The following is a 19,111-nucleotide window of genomic DNA, read 5'->3' as shown; positions in this document are numbered from 1 at the left end:
ACTTATTTTACTCCCAATTTCACAGCTCATTCTGCTGCTGCATCACTTTGTCTCTGTATTTACAGCCACTTGGTTTCAAGTAGGAACCTGCTTCTGAAACTGGCTGTTGAAAAACCTTTTGAATAAACCAGTTTGCTTCAACTTTCAGTTCTTTTTAGTAAGTAGGTTGTAAAATCTGCATGATGCAGTTGTCTGGGCCCTTGAAAAAGAGATGCTGTTAAATTTTGAGTGCTGTATTTTCCTTTTTGCTTTCAATAATTTCCATTAAACACCCAAGGCAGGAGCTCTGGGTCTGGATTTCAGATACCTCCACTACCATTTCACACTTGGGTGCCTGTTGCCATCCCTGGTGCTGAGCAGGGTGGATGCGTAGAGGCGTGGTGATCTCTTAACTGCCCGCCTTTGATTTAGCTGGGGATGGAGCACTGGGTTACAGATTCCTGTGAGTGCCAACAGCGAAGAACTGATGGCAGAGGGTTCTTTTGGTGTGGTGCTTATGGCAACAATGTGATTCCTTCATCTCAGCGCCAAAAATTGCCCCTTCTGAGAGGAAAAACTGGGAAGTATCATGCTGATTTGTTTGTCTTTAGCAGTGCTGTGGTATGGGTGAATGCTGAATTACAGCATCAGGAATCATACATACAGCAGCTACAGAGAGTCTTTGATAGTCAGGATGAGATGATGAATTTATCGACATACTTTAAAGCCTTTTAATACATAGCAATTATGTTGTAAAAGGTTAGGTTTAGGGTTAGGATTCTGCATTCCTTTTTCTTCATGCAGAAAACGTGAGTAGTGGGAAGTAAAAATTACTTGACATTGTTAAGTTCAGGAAGTTAAGTCCAGTTTAAAATCCTCTTTGATTCTAAAATCTCTTGGTGCTTCTAATAATCAACGTTGTATTTAACAGATGAATAATTCAGAGCATGGTAGCACTTGCTTTGGAAAACCCTCATGTATTCAGGCTCTTGCATTCCCACCATGTTCAGTTGTCTCTGATGGCCAGAAGGAGCCAAGCAGAGGCTTTAGCACTGAAATGGGCTCTGTGTTGTTGTTACAGAGGCAATCAAATGCGTCCCAGACCCTGTGTGATATCATAAGATTGAGCAGAGACCAGAGCAATCAACTCCAGGATATACCTGAGCCTGATCCACTTCTCACAGCACTGGAATCGTAAGTACTTCTCAGAGGATGTTGCTAATACTGTCACTACTGATGGCCCTCCAGAGACACCAACTGTGTGGGTCAGGCCTTGGCTAGACTCTTGACATCTGTGACAACATTTTAATACTGCTGTTAACTTGTAGCATCACTTAACATCTCTGTTGAGAACTCTGGGGTTTGTAGCTCTGTGTGAAGGCAGGAGATAGGCGTTGGTGGTCCCCAAAGCTCACAAACTAATTCCAGATGAGGCAATACTAGTGAGTGTGTTACAGTGAATTTGGAGAAGGGTGAACTGCAGTGGCAGTATTTGAAGGAAAGCCCACAAAGGCTTACAATTCATAGGACTGCAGAGTGGTTTATGTTGGAAGGGACCTTAAAACTCCTCCAGTTCCAACCCCCTGCCATGGGCAGGGACACCTTCCACTAGAGCAGGTTGCTGCAAGCCCCTGTGTCCAACCTGGCCTTGAACACTGCCAGGGATGGGGCAGCCACAGCTTCTCTGGGCACCCTGTGCCAGCATCTCAGCACCCTCACAGGAAGAACTCCTGCCTTATCTCCAACCTGAACTTCCCCTGTTTCAGTTTGAACCCATCACCCCTTGTCCTACCACTACCGTCCCTGATGAAGAGTGAAGAGAATTGATGATCAGCTGATGCAGCAGCATCATCAGGATGACGGAATGAGCATCAAATCTAGGTTCTCAATAGCTGTTGGCTGCGTGCAATGAAAGTGAATTCAGTTAATTACAGTAAACTCACTTCTTTTTCCTGGCTCTGCCTCTTGTGCTTGTGCTGATGGAGTGGATTTAGCTGCTACTTATCAAAATCATTTTCCCTCATGCATTATTCATGTATTTTTACATTTTCAACTCGTGTTTTATTTATACAAATGTAAATGAGATTTTGTCCAATGTTAGAAAATAGTAAAAATGAGACTGTGAACTTGAGTAACACAGGTTTTAGCTGGATGTGTGACTTCGCAAGGCAGGAAAGGCAATTGCTGAGTCCTGGGGTTTGGAGAAATGTCAGTAGCATCCTCAAAAGTAGCATGGGGGGGAATGTGAACACTGAGGGGAAGCAGGCATGGCTGCAGTAACTGTAGAAGAGCACCAGCACCAGCCTGAACCTCCTGTTCCTCCCATCTATTATTCATCCAGCATGGCAAACAGGGGAGAGAAAAGTGAGTGTTATGTTTGTGCTATTTACTCTCTATTCTAAAGCTGTTTGAGAATCATTTCAGATGCTGGAAAGGACCCAGTGTCCTTACTCATTCTGACTCCAGCAGTCTTAGACTCATAGAATGGTTTGTGTTGGAAAGGACTTTAAGCCTATCCAGCTCCAACCCCTGCCATGGGCAGGGACACCTTCCACTAGACCAGGTTGCTCCAAGCCCCTGTGTCCAACCTGGCCTTGAACACTGCCAGGGATGGGGCGGCCACAGCTTCTCTGGGCACCCTGTGCCAGCGCCTCAGCACCCTCACAGGGAAGAACTTCTTCCTTATAGAATCATAGAATCATGGAATGGTTTGATTGGAAAGAACCTTCAGATCATCTGGTTCCAGCCCCCTGAACTTCCCCTGTTTCAGGTTAAACCCATTGATCCCGTCCCCCAGTGTGTCAGTGTTTGGAATGCATCTTATCTTGGTTTGAGGGCTCAAAGAGATGGTGAATTCAGTAAAATATTTCAAGGGGATAATAGCTAAAGCTACTAAAAATGTGCGTATTTCATACAGTTTGCATTGGTTGGCCTCTGATTCCAGGTCCTGGATCTTACTGTGCCACTGGTGAAGAGTAAGGGTCAACTTGGACTGTTTGATGTCTTTTTTCTGCGAGCCTGATGGATAATTTTAGCTAATAGCTCCGTATTGTCCTTCGTAAATTAAAGTTAACACTTGGTTGTGAGTAAGAGTTCTGTCCTATTGATAAGGGAGAACAACATCTCGGTGCGGAGTCTAGGTGGTTGTAACCAGGTCTTGCCATAGTGATGAGCAACCAAGTTGGGAAACATGGTGTAGAACTTGTATCTGAGACTGCAGAGAGGAATGTCTTTATTCTGTCTCAAAGAAAGCAGAATTTGCAGCCTTTTCCTCCAGAAAACCGAGAATTGGATATTTAGTGATTAAAGCAACTGCCAAATGCTTCTAATTCTTACCCTGCTCACGGCTGTGTGTTGCTCAATAGGCAGGAATGTGTGGAGCAACTCCTGAAGAATATGTTTGATGGAGAACAGACTGAAAATTGCATAGTGAATGGCACACAAGTTCTTCTGACATTGCTGGAAACAAGGCGCTCTGGGTAAGTCAGCACTGGCTTCTCTTGCAGGAATGATTTCAGGAACTCAAATCTAGCTTTATTTAGTCAAAAAAGGGAATTTTCATGGCCTAGTGAGAAGTGCTTACTGGAACTGAGTGCAGAAAAAGCTGTTTGGTTGTTCTGATACAGTAGCTGTAGCTCATGGCAGTTGGAGCAGTTGGCAACTAGTTCTTGTCTGGGCTCCTCGAGTTCTGCACGTGTAGACCAAAGTCTTGTCTGTAATATCAGAGATCTTAGAGCAGTGAAGGAGGCAGTGATACCCTGTGCATAATCTGTGTGATGATGTGTGCGTATATAGCTACATATATGATGTATAGTTTTAAATTTGGTTTTTAAAATTATATTCAATTTTGTTTCTTTTTATGGAGAGGGGGGAAAGGCAAAAAGGAATTCTTGGGAGAGAGTGAGACGTGAAAAATGTCCATTTTCATAGAATCCTGGAACAGTTTGGGTTGGAAAGGACCTTAAGCTCATCCAGTTCCAACTTCCTGCTATGGGCAGAGGTGCCTCACACTAGACCGTGTCGCCCAAGGCTCTGTCCAGCCTGGCCTTGAACACTGCCAGGGATGGGGCAGCCACAACTTCTCTGGGCAGAGAATGTTTGGGCAGCAATGTTAGGGAAGCTTTAAAACCCAGAAAGCCCTTTGAGAATGTGTCTTTGTCAGCTCTGCAGATGGGTTAGTCCCTGTCTTCCCACTCAGCTCATTCACAGATTTGATTATGGGAATAGCGTTTTGTAAATGATATATTAATATAATATAGTTATGGCAATATATTCAGTATCTGGAAATTACAGTCCTTTGTCTTTATGGTTATTTTTGAAGAGAAGATGACCATCACAGGCAGTTTGCCTGGGAACCATCCTAAGATATTGTCAGATCTTAACCATTGTGCTTTTCTTTACAGAGTGGAAGGACTGATGGACTCATACACTCAGGGATTTGAAAGGTCTTACACTGTCAATAGCAGCATCTTACATGGTATTGAACCACGGCTGAAGGATTTCCACCAGCTGCTGCTCAATCCTCCCAAGGTAGAACATATCCTCCTTCCTCAGGAGCATGGAATGGTTTGTGTTGGAAGGGACCTTCAGATCATCCAGTTCCAACCCCCTGCCATGGGCAGGGACACCTTCCACCAGAGCAGGTTGCTCCAAGCCCCTGTGTCCAACCTGGCCTTGAACACTGCCAGGGATGGGGCAGCCACAGCTTCTCTGTGCCAGCGCCTCAACACCCTCACAGGGAAGAGCTTCTGCTTAAGAGCTCATCTCAGTCTCCCCTCTGGCAGGTTAAAGCCATTCCCCTTGTCCTGTGCCTACAGGCCCTTGTCCAAAGCTCCTCTCCAGGTTTCCTGCAGCCCCTTTAGGCACTGGGACCTACTGTAAGGTCTCCCCTTCATACAGCAAAGGGGGAGAATCCCCTCCCTGAGCTGCTGCTCACACTCTGGGGATGCAGCCCAGAACATGGGGTAGTTCTGGGCTCAAGTGCACACTGGAGCCCGGTCATGGGGAGCTTCTGCTCACCAAACACCCCAAGTCCTTCTCAGGACTGGTTTAGCCTTACCTGCAGAGGAGAGTTATGAAATGAAGTAGCTGTGTTTGGTCAGGTCACTGTTTGTGTGCATGGGAGTAGATGCTGGTCCTGACTGAGGTGCTCATGATGTGTTTCTCTGACAGAAAGCAGCAATCCTGACTACAATTGGAGTCCTGGAGGAGCCACTGGGGAACGCTCGTCTTCATGGATCTCGTCTAATAGCTGCTCTGCTTCACACAAACACTCCCAGTATTAATCAGGAACTATGCAGACTCAGTACCATGAATTTATTACTTGTGAGTAACACACTGAGACATGGGGAGTGGGGAGAGGAAATAACTTTGAACTGGGAACACTTCTGCTCTTCTTTCATCTGTTCAGTGCAGTTTGTTTCATGTGTGCCAGTGTCTGTCATTTTTCTAATCTCCTGAAAGAGAAGCATCATCCTCAGCAGCTTTTGTAATACAAATACAGATACTTGTGTTGTGAACTGAACCCCATGCTTTGAATTTATTGTTGTAGTAGTGTGTATGCAAAACAGGCTGGTTACTGGGAAAGCTTGAGTACCTTGTGCGTATCAACTCTCATCATACTGAGAGATCAGCTTTCTCTATATGTGAGCAGGGACATGTTCTGAACACTGCCAGTAGAACCTGGGTGGGCTATCAGGAAGTTATTTTCATACTTAGAAATTCATAGAATCCCAGACTGGTTTGTGTTGAAGGGACCTTAAAGCTCCTCCAGTTCCAGCCCCCTGCTACGGACAGGGACACCTTCCACCAGAGCAGGTTGCTCCAAGCCCCTGTGTCCAACCTGGCCTTGAACACTGCCAGGGATGGGGCAGCCACAGCTTCTCTGGGCACCCTGTGCCAGTGCCTCAGCACCCTCACAGGGAAGAGCTTCTGCCTAAGAGCTCATCTCAGTCTCCCCTCTGGGAGGTTAAAGCCCTGCCCCATCCAGCCTGGCTAAATTATTTGTTATAACTAAATTATATTAGCATATATTAGTATCTAGTGGTTGGTTTAATGGAAGGTGTGTGTTGCAGCAGAGCAAATGGAGCACATCCAGCTACAAGTGGATACTGAGACACATAAGTAACACTGTTTAGTGGAGTTGCTGATTGAGCAACTAGCTGGGCAATGTTCTAGTATCCTTTGGTTGTTAAAAATGGGAAGATGTATCTAGAAGTTAATTTGTCTCTCCTTTGTTTCCAGGACTTATTTTTTAAATACACATGGAATAACTTTTTGCATTTCCAAGTGGAATTGTCCATAGCAGCTATTCTCTCCCACTCTGCCCAAGAGGGAAAAACTACTACTACTAATGACCTAGAAAGTAAAGAAGAGGTGCTGAATGGAAACATGGCCACAGAGAACACAGAGACTCCAGAAAACACGGAGAATATCATGGTCACTCATGTAAGTCTGATTGCGTCCCCTGAGGAATGCAGACCGATTGAGTCAGTCTTCACTTGGTGTGATGAACCTTTCAGGAGTGTGGAGGTTATTTATGGTCTAGAGATCATAAAATCATAGGATCGTAGAATGGTTTGGGTTGGAAAGGACCTTAAGCTCATCCATTTCCAACCGCCTGCCACAGGCAGGGACACCTTCCACCAGAGCAGGTTGCTCCAAGTCCTGTCCAACCTGGCCTTGAACACTGCCAGGGATGGGGCAGCCACAGCTTCTCTGGGCACCCTGTGCCAGCGCCTCAGCACCCTCACAGGGAAGAACTTCTGCCTTATGCTTCGTGGATAAAGAACTGGCTGGATGGCTGCATGCAAAGAATTGTGGTCAATGGCTCAATGTCCGGCTGGAGACTAGTAACGAGTGGCATCCCTCAAGAATCGAAGTTGGGACCAGTCTTGTTCAACATCTTTGTTGGTGACATGGACAGTGGGATTGAGTGCGCCCTCAGCAAGTTTGCCAATGACACCAAGCTGTGTGGTCCGGTTGATACGCTGCAGGGAAGGGATGCCATCCAGAGGGACCTTGGCACGCTTGTGAGGTGGGCTGATGCCAACCTTATGAAGTTCAACCATGACAAGTGCAAGGTCCTACACCTGGGTCAGAGCAATCCCAGGCACAGCTACAGGTGGGGCAAAGAAGAGATTCAGAGCAGCCCTATAGAGAAGGACTTGGGGATGCTGGTCAAGGAGAAAATGAACATGAGCCGGATTCAGTGTGCGCTCGCAGCCCAGAAAGCCAACCGTATCCTGGGCTGCATCAAAAGGAGTGTGACCAACAGGTCGAAGGAGGTGATCCTGCCCCTCTACTCTGCTCTTGTGAGACCTCACCTGGAGTATTGTGTGCAGTTCTGGTGTCCTCAACATAAAAAGGACATGGAACTGCTGGAACAAGTCCAGAGGAGGGCCACGAGGATGATCAGGGGACTGGAGCACCTCCCATATGAAGACAGGCTGAGGAAGTTGGGGCTGTTCAGCCTGGAGAAGAGAAGGCTGCGTGGGAACCTCATAGCAGCCTTCCAGTATCTGAAGGGGGCCTATAAGGATGCTGGGGAGGGACTCTTCATTAGTGATTGTAGTGACAGGACAAGGGATAATGGGTTCAAACTTAAACAGGGGAAGTTTAGATTGGATATAAGGAGGAAATTCTTTCCTGTTAGGGTGGTGAGGCACTGGAATGGGTTGCCCAGGGAAGCTGTGAATGCTCCACCCCTGGCGGTGTTCAAGGCCAGGTTGGACAGAGCCTTGGGTGGCATGGTTTAGTGTGAGGTGTCCCTGCCCATGGCAGGGGGGTTGGAACTAGATGATCTTGAGGTCCTTTCCAACCCTAACTATTCTATGATTCTATGATTCTATGATCTTGAGGTCCTTTCCAGGCCTAACTATTCTATGATTCTAGGATTCTGTCTCCAACCTGAACTTTCCCTCTTTCTGTTTGAACCCATTACCCCTTGTCTTGTCGCTACAGTCCCTGATGAAGAAGTTCTGTCAGATCTAGATGGAAGTGTATTTGCTTTTGTAGATCTGGTTTTAGCATCCAATTAACAAAATAAGCATACCACCCATCTCCTTTAACGGGATTGTGATTCCATTTTTTACTTAATATTTTAGTAAAAATGCATATAAACTGCATATAAGACCCCAAGAAAAGGAACTACAAGTGAGTAACTACGTTATAACTTCTGCATAGAGGCCCTAATGGTGAAATCTTGCTGTTGTTATGTTGTAAATGACAACAATGTCCTCATGACTGCTCAGTGAAGCCCCAGAGCAGCAGGCTGAAGACATTTATAGGTATTGCTGCTTGCCCTGGATTGCCTGAGAAAGAAGAAACTTGAGCTCTTGGGAAAGGGAAGTGCTGAACTCGAAGTGCTTGTTCAGTAGAGTGAAGGACTGAACAAAAAGTAACTCTAGTTCAGTGCAGACTTCTGAGGCCTGAGTCTCCCTTTGGCAAACGTTTGAAGTTTTCTTCCTATCTCTTTGTTTTCCCCTCCAGCTGTTCCAGAAATGCTGCCTTGTGCAAAGGATATTGGATGCCTGGGAAGCCAATGACAAAATACAGTAAGGATTTGGGAACAGAGGCTTTTGTCCTGGGGATGCAGGTTTAGAATAATACCTTAAAATAGTCTTCTAATTATTTGGGTAAATCAGTAGTGTCTGTAATGATTTGGGCTGTGATTGTGATTTGAGATGAGGTTTATTTATTTGTATAAGTGATTTGGAAATAGGTGATATTTTAAATTCACCAGCAGACATATAGTGTGAAAGTGTGATTTGATTTATTTAATGTCTGTAACATCTCACCCCAGACACGATGTGCTGCTTTCTCGCTTTCTCAGGATATTACACTGCATATTAGCTTTGCTTTTTGTTTAAATGCACTATTATATTCTCCCCAGTGAGCAACTCTGTGGAAGCAGAGGTGGGAAAGTATTTTTGTCCCCGATTTGCCCCAAGTTAATATTACAGTTCTGTGAACCACTTAGATTTCATTCTGACTGCGGTGATTGTAAGAACTAAATCATTAAAAAAACCATAAAACATACAGAAGTGAACATTTTATCCAGGCTTCTCCTTTGTCCATCTGAATGTTTTGGTCCTCCCTTGCTATTTTGAGCTCTTTATGGCTTCACAGTGCTTTGTAGTCCCACTGTAATTACTGTAGGGTCACTGTGAAACCGTAATTGGTGGGTTTGGGTTTGACTTTTTTTGGGTTTAGTTTGATTTGGTTGAGGTTTTTTGGTTTGTTTTTACCTCTTGCACCCCCTTGGGCTGCTGCTAACAAATGGCACTGATAGTTTCATTGCACAACTCTAATTGTGCACAGTTTCATAGGTAACAAAAACATCTGTGGTTGCTGCTTAAGAGTTTTCCTAATTAAATTAGATAGGAGCTAGAGCTCATCCATGTTTCATGCCAGGCAGTTCCAGTCACCACACTGGAAGGAATTTTAATGGCCAGAAAAGAATACTGCCTTAAAAGAGGTATCTCAGATGATGTGCTTTAAGAAACTTGAGCTTAACTGGAGATGGTTGATGCACTCAGTGAGGAGATGGAGTGAGGCACTGGGAGCCCCAGGGGCAGAGATTCCAAATGGAGATATTGGGAGTTATCTTAGTAATCATCAGCAAGAATGGTGGTAATGTTTTTTCCTGTTGGAACATTGGATTCTTCTTGGGTTCTCTTAGTTATTCCATGTGTTCTTGATGGATTTTGTAACTACTAGCATTTAACTTCAAGGTAACCCACATAGTTCTTTTATTACAGAGCATTTGATGAGTCTAGGTAATTAGAATTGAAAATGAAGTAGGTATGGCCATCAGTGTGAGTTTGCAGACACATCCTTTTGCTGCAGCACACTTTCTTATGCATTGTCTCTGCTGGCATCTAGGACAGAATCCTTTGTTTTACAGCTGGAGATGTCCTAAAGTGAGGTGGAAATTTGTTGTCACCCTGTTTCTAAGGGGGTTTTTTCTGCTTAGTTGGATTCTGACCCACCAGTTTTGTTTGGGGTGGCTTGAGTCAGCCTTGCATGGTCCTGGTGCTACGCCAAGAAACTTTCATTTCTGAATCTGACTTTAGGATTTGGGATTCTTTAATGTCTAGAAACATAGAATGACAGTTTCTGTTGAAAGTGATGTTAAGGCTCATCCAGTTCCAACCCCCTGCCGTAGGCAGGGACACCTTCCACCAGAGCAGGTTACTCCAAGCCCCTGTGTCCAACCTGGCCTTGAACACTGCCAGGGATGGGGCAGCCACAGCTTCTCTGGGCACCCTGTGCCAGCGCCTCAGCACCCTCACAGGGAAGAGCTTCTGCCTAAGAGCTCATCTCAATCTTTAATAGTTAAAGCTATTCATAATATTACAGTAAACCAGGGTCTTGTCTCAGCTTCTTTTCAGCACCAGTGTAAAGGTAGAAATGCTGTTTCTAAACACAGTGCTGTGAAATTTCTTACCAGGAATCTGCCACTGGGTTTAGGTTTTCCTTCCAAATCTCAGTCCTTCTTTGGACATCGTGGAAAGCAGATTTATTCCAGGCTCTTCATCCCCTGGTTTTTATATTGCTGTTCTGCTAGAACCAGTAAAGATTCAAAGAAAAGTGACTCAGAGACTGCTCGGATTTAGTGCTGGCTTCTTAGGTTTGTTTTGTAAGGGGGATATCTAATGGTTGTGGATTAATGTCTTTTGTTCTCTTGAATTCATCTGCTTAATACTTCAATTGCAAGTAAAACTAAAGCCTTTTTCTTAGTAATGATGTAAATTCCTACTGCTGAGAGTTTTCTTTAGCGGAAATTATAATCAGATAATTTCTATCTGCAGTGTTCTTCCAGTGTACCCACTTCGCTTCCTCTTTGTGACTGGCTTATATTTTACCCAGCGTATCCTGAACTAGATAAATGATCCCTTTCCTCTCAGTACATGGAAGGTGCAGACAGTTTGGTTTGTTCTGGAAAGGCTCATCCTGCATGAGCAGGAATATTCCACTTCACTGTTGCATCTTCCATAGGGACCCTGCCTGCAGCAGCCCCTGCATGTGCCAGACCCTTGTAGCAGTGGGGAGCTCATAGCGTGTCTGGCTGATGGAAATGGGTTTGGATCTGACCCTGGGGCTCCTGTGCCTGGTTCTTTTGCTAATGGTTGTTTCCTTTTTCAGGGCAGAAGGTGGGATGAGGAGAGGCAACATGGGCCACCTCACCCGGATAGCCAATGCTGTGGTGCAGAATATGGAGAAGGGCCCCATGCAGACTCAGATCAGCGAGTTCATTAAAGGTTTGTGCACCTTTCTCTACTCCTTCCTCCCCCCCTTGCTTCAATAACCCTTGTAGGCCTTTGGAAAGACTATTGCATGTATTTCATGATGAGTCCTTCTATAATGAAAAGGATTTCCAGTTGAACATCACAATTTCCCATAACTTAAACAACTGTCGAGACCAAACTTGGTTGCTCTTTATTTTCATACAGTTAGGTTGAAATTGTTGGAGCTTGGTTTTCTGCAACCAGAGACTAAAGGTAACTGAAGGACAGAATGCTGCTTTCCTTCCTGATTTCTGTGTACATTTGTGGTGCTTCTTTACAGCATTCTAGAGTGGTGTTTCTATACTTTTTTATTCTCATATCTGTCTGAGAGGAAGAGACACAGTAAATGATGTGTCACAGAGATGTATCTGCTTTGTCAGATACCTTGCCAAGCTTTGTCCATCCCATCTTCATTGGATTTATTTGGAGAACTAGATTTATCTGACATTTTCCTATGAGAGGAAATCAGATTTTCCATCTGCATCTATTCAGGGAAACGATGAGTTTCCATTTTTGGCTTCTGTCAGACATCTCCAGTGGTAAGACACTGTAAGACAGTAACTTAATATGATGTCAGATCTACATGAAAATGGAGAAGTTACAAAGATTTCAATAAAGACTGAAAATATCACAGGTCCTGGTGATTTCCCTCCCTTGTTTCACTGCACTGGGCCTGGGGGGATGAAGACAACTTTATTCATAGCAACCATGCAGTGCTGTGTTTGGGATTTGTGATTAATGATGCTGATCACACCCCACTGGTTTAGCTCTCACTGAGCTTGCACAGCACCAAGGCTTTCCCTTTTATACATGCTGCGTGCCCCAGTGAGTAGACAGGGTGGATAAGAGGATGGAAGCTGGCCTGGTTGACTGAAGGGCTATTCCGTATATTACTCCTATACTCAGGAGCAGGAGTTTTGTATCTTTACTGCACTGTAATTCCACAAGTGAGTTAAGATGTTCAGATCAGTGATATCCTACTGCTTGGCCTAACAGAAGATGTTCCCTTCTCAGCAGAATTTACCATTTTTAGGAGATCACAATTAAAATGTAATTCACTTTGCAGAGCGCTTACACAGTTCATTGCTTAGCTCATGTGCAGGGATATGTGTTTGCTCAGCAGCTCCCAGTTAACCGGTGGGGCAGAGCGACTGGCTTGATACTTCTCTGTGAGTTGTGCTAAACCCTGTGGTGCCCTTTTTCTTGCAGAGCTACCTGAGGATTGCAGAGGGAGATGGGAGAGCTTTGTAGAGGAGACACTGACGGAAACCAACAGGAGGAATACAGTGGATTTGGTGAGAACAGTGCAGATTTCAGATGGGCCCATTACCTTCTAGGCTTTCCTTAGCTAAGAAGAAGTGATATTACTAGGGGTTTTTTGTTCTTTTCCTTGCTTTTACGAAAAAGGCTTACAAGGGCTGAGTGTTTGCAGAAAACATGTTCCATAATAGTTCTTGAAGCAGGAGCTCTGATACATGTTGGTAAACTCTTGTCCATGTTTCTGTGTTAGTCACTGGGGTGGTTTTTGCCTTCTGAGCACCATGGTAAATGATTGTATGTGTGGAACAAAAGGCTTTGAGCTTTTTAGCTTTCACTTGTGCTGATTTTTCTGTACTTCCCTCAGGTGAGCACTCACCATCTGCACTCCTCCAGTGAGGATGAAGACATTGAGAGTGCTTTTCCCAATGAACTTTCTCTCCAACAGGTGTGTTGATAGCATGTTCTTCAGTGTTCCTGGGGAGCTTCCTTCTCTAGCTTGCCCTTAATCTGCCCCAGCATAGAGCCGTTCCTAAATTCCACTGTTAGTGTGTTCAGCTCTTCCATGTTTTTCCAGTGTAGCTGCTTACATGGTCTACCCTCCAACTAGAAATCGTAGAACAGTTAGGGTTGGAAAGGACCCTAAGATCATCTAGTACCAAGCCCCCTGCCATGGGCAGGGACACCTCACACTAAACCATGTCACCCAAGGCTCTGTCCATCCTGGCCTTGAACACCGCCAGGGATGAAGCATTCACAGCTTCCCTGGGCAACCCATTCCAGTGCCTCACCACCCTTACAGTAAAGAACTTCCTCCTTATAGCCAATCTAAACTTCCCCTGTTTAAGTTTCAACCTGTTACCCCTTGTCCTGTCACTACAGTCCCTAACGAAGAGTCCCTCCCCAGCATCCCTATAGGCCCCCTTCAGATACTGGAAGGCTGCCATGAGGTCTCCACGCAGCCTTCTCTTCTCCAGGCTGAACAGCCCCAACTTTCTCAGCCTATCTTCATAGATTTAAATGAATCCTGGAATGGTTTGTGTTGGAAGGGACGTTAAAGCTCCTCCAGTTCCAGCCACTTGCCACGGGCAGGGACACCTTCCACTAGAGCAGGTTGCTCCAAGCCTCTGTGTCCAACCTGGCCTTGAACACTGCCAGGGATGGAGGTGCAAGTTCCTGGGGTGCAAGCTGAAAAATAGAAGAGCAAAGCTGCTATGGGAAACCAAGCATGATGGTATTCGGGGGGTATTGTTTCAAGGACATGTGAAGTAATTTCCTGTTCTCCTCGTTGAATGTCCAGTTGGAGGCAGTGACTTTCATAAGTGATCTGTATTAGCAAAAAGTAACCTAGAGGATGGTAATGAGAGTGATCAGGGGTGTGGAATATGACATGGGAAGTAAAGTTGAGTTTGGTCCACTTGGTCAAGGGAAGATAAAATTATATAGAGACATGTGCCTCATCCATCCTACAAGGAAGAGGAATTTAGAAGAAAAGTGCCTTCTTGATGTCTATGGTGGGTTTAAGTAGCAGCAAGGTAAACTTCATACTGCAGCAGGGGAAAACAAGTAAAAACCACTAATACAACATTCTAGTAGAATAATAGAGCCAACAAATGGTTCCCTAGGAAAATTCCATAAGCCTCTTTGGAAGAAGCTAAGAGCAGATCAGAGAAACATCTCTTCAGGGCTTGCTGTTTGGTCCTGCTTTGAGAAAGGGGGTTGGAGCAGATGATTCCTCAGAGTTCACCAGTTTGCTGTGATATTAATGCTTTTCTAAAATACATGTTTTCAACCAGTTTAGTTGCATGTCTTTGGCCACCTTAATGAAGGCTCTTTTCGGTTCCCTTGCTCAGGCCTTCTCTGAGTACCAGATCCAGCAGATGACAGCGAACTTCGTGGATCAGTTCGGCTTCAACGATGAGGAGTTTGCAGACCAGGATGATAATATCAAGTACGTTTAGAAAACTTCAGGAGGTTTATATTGAGCATTTAGACCTCTTTGCCTCTAATCTTGCTTCTTCTGGTTCAGGTTGGAAAAGGAACCTCACTCTTTACCTCCTTTGGTTTGAAACAGACTGATCAATGGCTTGGAGAACATCTAATGGTTTTCTGTTTATAGGAGTCCACCACTTGTAGAACCAGGGAAAAGCACTTCTTCATTTTGTAGAGAAACCTTTTAAATAAAACATGAAGCTATTACCCAGCCCTATTCTAGAATAAATGTAACTGCACAGAAAGCAAAGCATTAGAGCAAAGTCCCGGCAGTTCTACAGATATTCACCAGTGGCATTAAGGCCTTATTGAAATTAAGAGGAGGAAGAAGAATGTTTTCGTGAAGTCCACAGAAAACATTAGCTATTTGCTCTTATGGAAAAGGAAATGTAAATAAGGCAGGAGCAAATAACCGTTCAAAGAAGGCAAATAGAGATGGATTTAATGTTACATGACTTGCTGAACCCAGTGTTTGGAATTTGTGCTGCTTTTAGAGAAGAATTAATGGAATTAATTAATGAAAACTGCAGCTCATCTTCTCACCTCAAAAACTGTACTTAAGGGAATTACCGGCCCTGAATTATCCTATTTGTCCATAATGGTTCAGGGACTGTAACCATTTAGTCCATAGTGACTGTCAGGAGAGTGATTCTGGAGGACACCCAGCGTGTTCCCTTGCTTCTCAGCTTTGCCTGTTCACTGTCACCTTGTGGCAATGTTTCTCTCAGTCAGAGGAACTATTTGTCATTGGGGCGTCAAGGCAGAGCCTGCTGACACCATCCTGGAGCTGACACTGGCCAGTAAATGGTGGGGCTGCTCTGCAAAGAGCCACAGAATCCCAGTGCCCTGGAATCTGGGCAGGAGCTGGAAGCTCTTTGCCCAGCAAGCTCTGGGCATAGCTCCAACTGCTTGGCTGCTCCAGATGTGATTTACTGAGGATTCTTTTGGTGGTTCTGCTTAGACCCTATATTTAGCATCTTCTGGGTGCCATGAAATACCTTAAATGCAATGACAATGTGGAAATAGCTTGGCTGCTGCAGAGCTGCTTTCAAGCATGAATCAAAGTAGAGTCATGAGATCCTCAGAGCCCCAGGAACTCTATTAAGGTGTTTGCCAAGTAGTTGGCAACTGTATTCTGTCATGGAGAAAGGTTTTGGAGTCCAGCTTTCCTGTCTGGGCTTTTAGTGAGCCCTGTGGATATCATAACTTTAATAAGGCCACAAAGATCAAGACTAGAATAAGAGTTCATTTGAACTTGGATTACATACTTAGTTCTACACATGTTAAAAAGTAAAATACACTTTTCACTTCTGTTAGATAACAGCAAATACTGAACTTGTATATGTATAGGTAGAGGGAAAGAATTAAGTGAAGAGCTAAAAGCATCTTATGTCCTTATAAAATGAAGGAGAATCTCATTAACATCTGTAACTGGGATATTCTCTCTGTATTTATGATTAGAAAAAGAGACAATACTACAGAACAGTCCTGGTATTGAAGGTGCTCCTGTTGTCTGTTTTCCTGCTGTTGAAAACTGCAGCAGATACGAATTTGAGTATTTTAAGAAGCATTAATCGTGTTTCAGTGACCTGGGGATTTGCATGACAATATTTTTGCTAGCAAACAGCCTTCTTTGAAAGAAAATGATACTGCCCAAACTTAAGAGATCCATTGATATGGTGAAGAAGTACTGCAGGGACCTAAGCTGTGCTTCTGAGGTTGGAGCTTTTTGGCCTGCAGCACCCTCTGCTGTTCTTGTGGTGGGATCATAGAGTCACAGCCTGTTTTGGGTTGGAAGGGACCTTAAAGCTCCTCTGGTTCCAAGCCCTTGCCACAAGCAGGGACACCTTCCACTAGAGCAGGTTGTACTGTTGCACATAACACAGAAGTGAACATTCAGGGAGCAAATGTGGGGCACTGAGCAGTCATAGAGAGCATCTCTGTTTCCTTGCTGGGCGTGCAGAAGTGCTTTGTCACTCCATGCCATCACTGACACTTCTTTCTTTTCTTTTTGCAGTGCTCCCTTTGACAGGATTGCAGAGATAAACTTCAACATCGATGCAGATGATGACAGTGTGAGTCACTTGAAAGGAGTAAGATTTGGTACATTATTTTGGGTTGGAAGGGACCTTAAAGCTGATCCAGTTCCAACCCTTTGCCATGGGCAGGGACACCTTCCACTAGAGCAGCTTGCTCAGAGCTGCTCCAACCCTCACAGTGGCCTCCTCTGGACCTTGTCCAACAGCTCCACTTTCTTCTTGTGCTGTTGCCCCAGAGCTGGATCAGGACTGCAGGGGGGGTCTCCACAGAGCGCAGCAGAGGGGCAGAATCCCCTCCCTGAGCTGCTGCTCATGCTCTGGGGGTGCAGCCCAGAACACGGGGGGGTGGTTCTGGGCTCAAGTGCACACTGATGCCAGGTCATGGGGAGCTTCTCCTCACCCAGCACCCCAAGTCCTTCTCCTCAGGCTGCTCCATCCCATCTCCCCCAGCCTGTGTTTGTGCTGGGGATTGCCCTGACCTATGTGCAGGGCCTTGCCCTTGGCCTTGTTGAACTTCATGAGGTTCACGTGATCCAGCCTGTCCAGGTTGGATAGCTTTGCTCAGAAGCTTCCTGTCATTCTGTCAAGGAGAATGCAGTCATTGAAACACATTGCACTGAGGATTAGTCCAGTTGGGGCCATTTGCATCTGTGGCATCACTTTATTCTCCAAGTTCCAAGCTTGTCAGTCTACAGATGTGTTCTTGTGGTAATTGTTTCCAGCCCTCTTCTACCATGACTGCCACTGTGAGGATCCAGTGGAGCCATGTCACAGACCAGCAGCTTGCAGAAGCTCTGCACCTTTGGGAGCAGCATGGGCTGAGATACTGTGGTGGTTCTTCTTGGATCTCTCATGGGTGTGCTGCCCCTGAGCATACTGAGCTATTAGTACTCTTCCACATCTGAACATTGCTTGTTGCACAGCCGGAGATGTAAAGTGAAATAAATGCAAACACCTTCATGGTATCAGTTGTGTCCAAATGCTGCTCCATTAGCTGCTTCATCACTGAGGTTTTTGTTTCTGTCTCCTAAGAATGAATGAGATTTGATTTTGGTTTTAATATTCTTTCAGCCCAATGCTTCCCTCTTTGAAGCCTGCTGCAATGAGAGGATCCAACAATTTGACGACAACGAGGAGGAAGAAGATATCTGGGAGGAGAAGGAGATAACCTATGCAACCCAAGTGAAATCAAGAACACGGTATGGTGAAAACCAAGATCAATCCCCCCACCAGTGCTATGAAACTACAGTTTGGTTCAGTGCATGCTGAATTGTTTGTTATTTATGTGCTGAGAGGCCTTTTTCTGACATAACCAGAACACTTTCCATGTCACACTGCTGCAGGAAGAGGTGGTTTGTCTTGAACATTGAAACAAAGATTCAGTTTAAGGCAATGTATTAATGACAGAAACACCAAGTTACTGAGTCTGTTATCAGAGATACTTAAAAACAACCCTTAGTCTGAAATACTTAAAACTTGCTCATATTTGGAGAAGAGGAGGTTGGAAAAATGGTAAGGCTGAGGGTAGTCGAGGGAATATTCTTTTCCAAAATGTTAAAACAAAGAACATTTTGCATGAGAATTAGAGGTCTCCTGTGGTGCATCTCTGCCAGTGCACATAATTTACAGTTTTTCATCCCTTTGATACAATCACTTATTAAATAAAGTTAATTCTCTAAGTCTTAAAAGGCAATCAAATGAGACAGGAAAATGGCCAAGACTTTAACATCTACTTGCCCAGCATCAATAATTGTCTTGCTCACACACGGAATTGATGCCACACCAGTGTTCCCCTGGTTTGCTCATACCAGTCTCTAGCCCTGAACACATCACTGCAACATATTTCCCAGTCTAGCTCTGCAGGTGCATTTTGGCAAATATAGCACACAGAGATGGTAGAGGGAGCACCTCAAGGAGCATCTGCTGGTACCTCTCTGAGCTTTGTGTCCTTTGGGAGATGAGCCCTCTGAAAGGCCTCACTTGGTCTGCTTGGTGTTTGGGCTTTCTCCCTTGGGCAGGTGAGGGGGGACCTGGCTGCTGGAGGGATTTTCTAATTCTGAGTTCTGCAATTTAGATTTGGGGCATCTCAGACCTCAGAGAGTTCCTCAAAAAGTGATCTTGAGAATGGGGATCACGACGGCAGCGTGGACTCCGAAGAGGAGGAAACGGAACAGCAGCCGCCTCCTTCCCAATCAAGCAGCAACAAGAATAATACTTCTGAGCAGAAAGACTCTGACTCCTCTGAAGGTAAATGGCTCAGGACATTATCCCCTTTGAGCTGAGATCTGGAGCATTTCTGCATAACAGCAGTTTGGAAACAGCCAGGTTTCTGTGGCTGTTCTGCAATTCCACCTGTGCAGATGGGATGTGGGAATTTCACTCGCTACAACTGCCTGATAGGAGGATGGAGCCAGGAGGGGGCTGGGCTCTGTTCCCAGGGAACAGGGGATGGGACAAGAGGAAACGGCCTCAAGCTGCACCAGGGCAGGTTCAGATGGAGCTGAGGGCCAATTCCTTCCCCAAAGGGTGCTCAGGCACTGGAAGAGGCTGCCC

At 45.1% G+C, this 19,111-nt stretch overlaps 1 protein-coding gene across 2 annotated transcripts in view; it reads left to right on the top strand.

The window, feature by feature from the left end:
• Positions 1-19,111, top strand: part of PPP6R2 (protein phosphatase 6 regulatory subunit 2) — a 92,796-nt gene that overhangs the window by 57,661 nt on the left and 16,024 nt on the right. For both annotated transcript variants that reach the window (XM_065668150.1, XM_065668141.1), the window contains 13 exons: positions 1,061-1,173; positions 3,345-3,458; positions 4,383-4,509; positions 5,152-5,304; positions 6,223-6,426; positions 8,470-8,534; positions 11,128-11,243; positions 12,480-12,565; positions 12,895-12,975; positions 14,381-14,478; positions 16,537-16,594; positions 17,630-17,757; positions 18,633-18,805. In XM_065668150.1, coding sequence (XP_065524222.1) covers positions 1,061-1,173; positions 3,345-3,458; positions 4,383-4,509; positions 5,152-5,304; positions 6,223-6,426; positions 8,470-8,534; positions 11,128-11,243; positions 12,480-12,565; positions 12,895-12,975; positions 14,381-14,478; positions 16,537-16,594; positions 17,630-17,757; positions 18,633-18,805 — 1,516 coding nt within the window. The remainder of the gene's footprint in view (positions 1-1,060; positions 1,174-3,344; positions 3,459-4,382; positions 4,510-5,151; positions 5,305-6,222; positions 6,427-8,469; positions 8,535-11,127; positions 11,244-12,479; positions 12,566-12,894; positions 12,976-14,380; positions 14,479-16,536; positions 16,595-17,629; positions 17,758-18,632; positions 18,806-19,111) is intronic.

This window comes from Lathamus discolor, chromosome 1, assembly GCF_037157495.1.
Source record: "Lathamus discolor isolate bLatDis1 chromosome 1, bLatDis1.hap1, whole genome shotgun sequence".
Classification (NCBI taxonomy): Eukaryota; Metazoa; Chordata; class Aves; order Psittaciformes; family Psittacidae; genus Lathamus; species Lathamus discolor.
The sequence above is the reverse complement of the archived record's forward strand: the minus strand, read 5'-3'. Positions and strand labels throughout refer to the sequence as shown.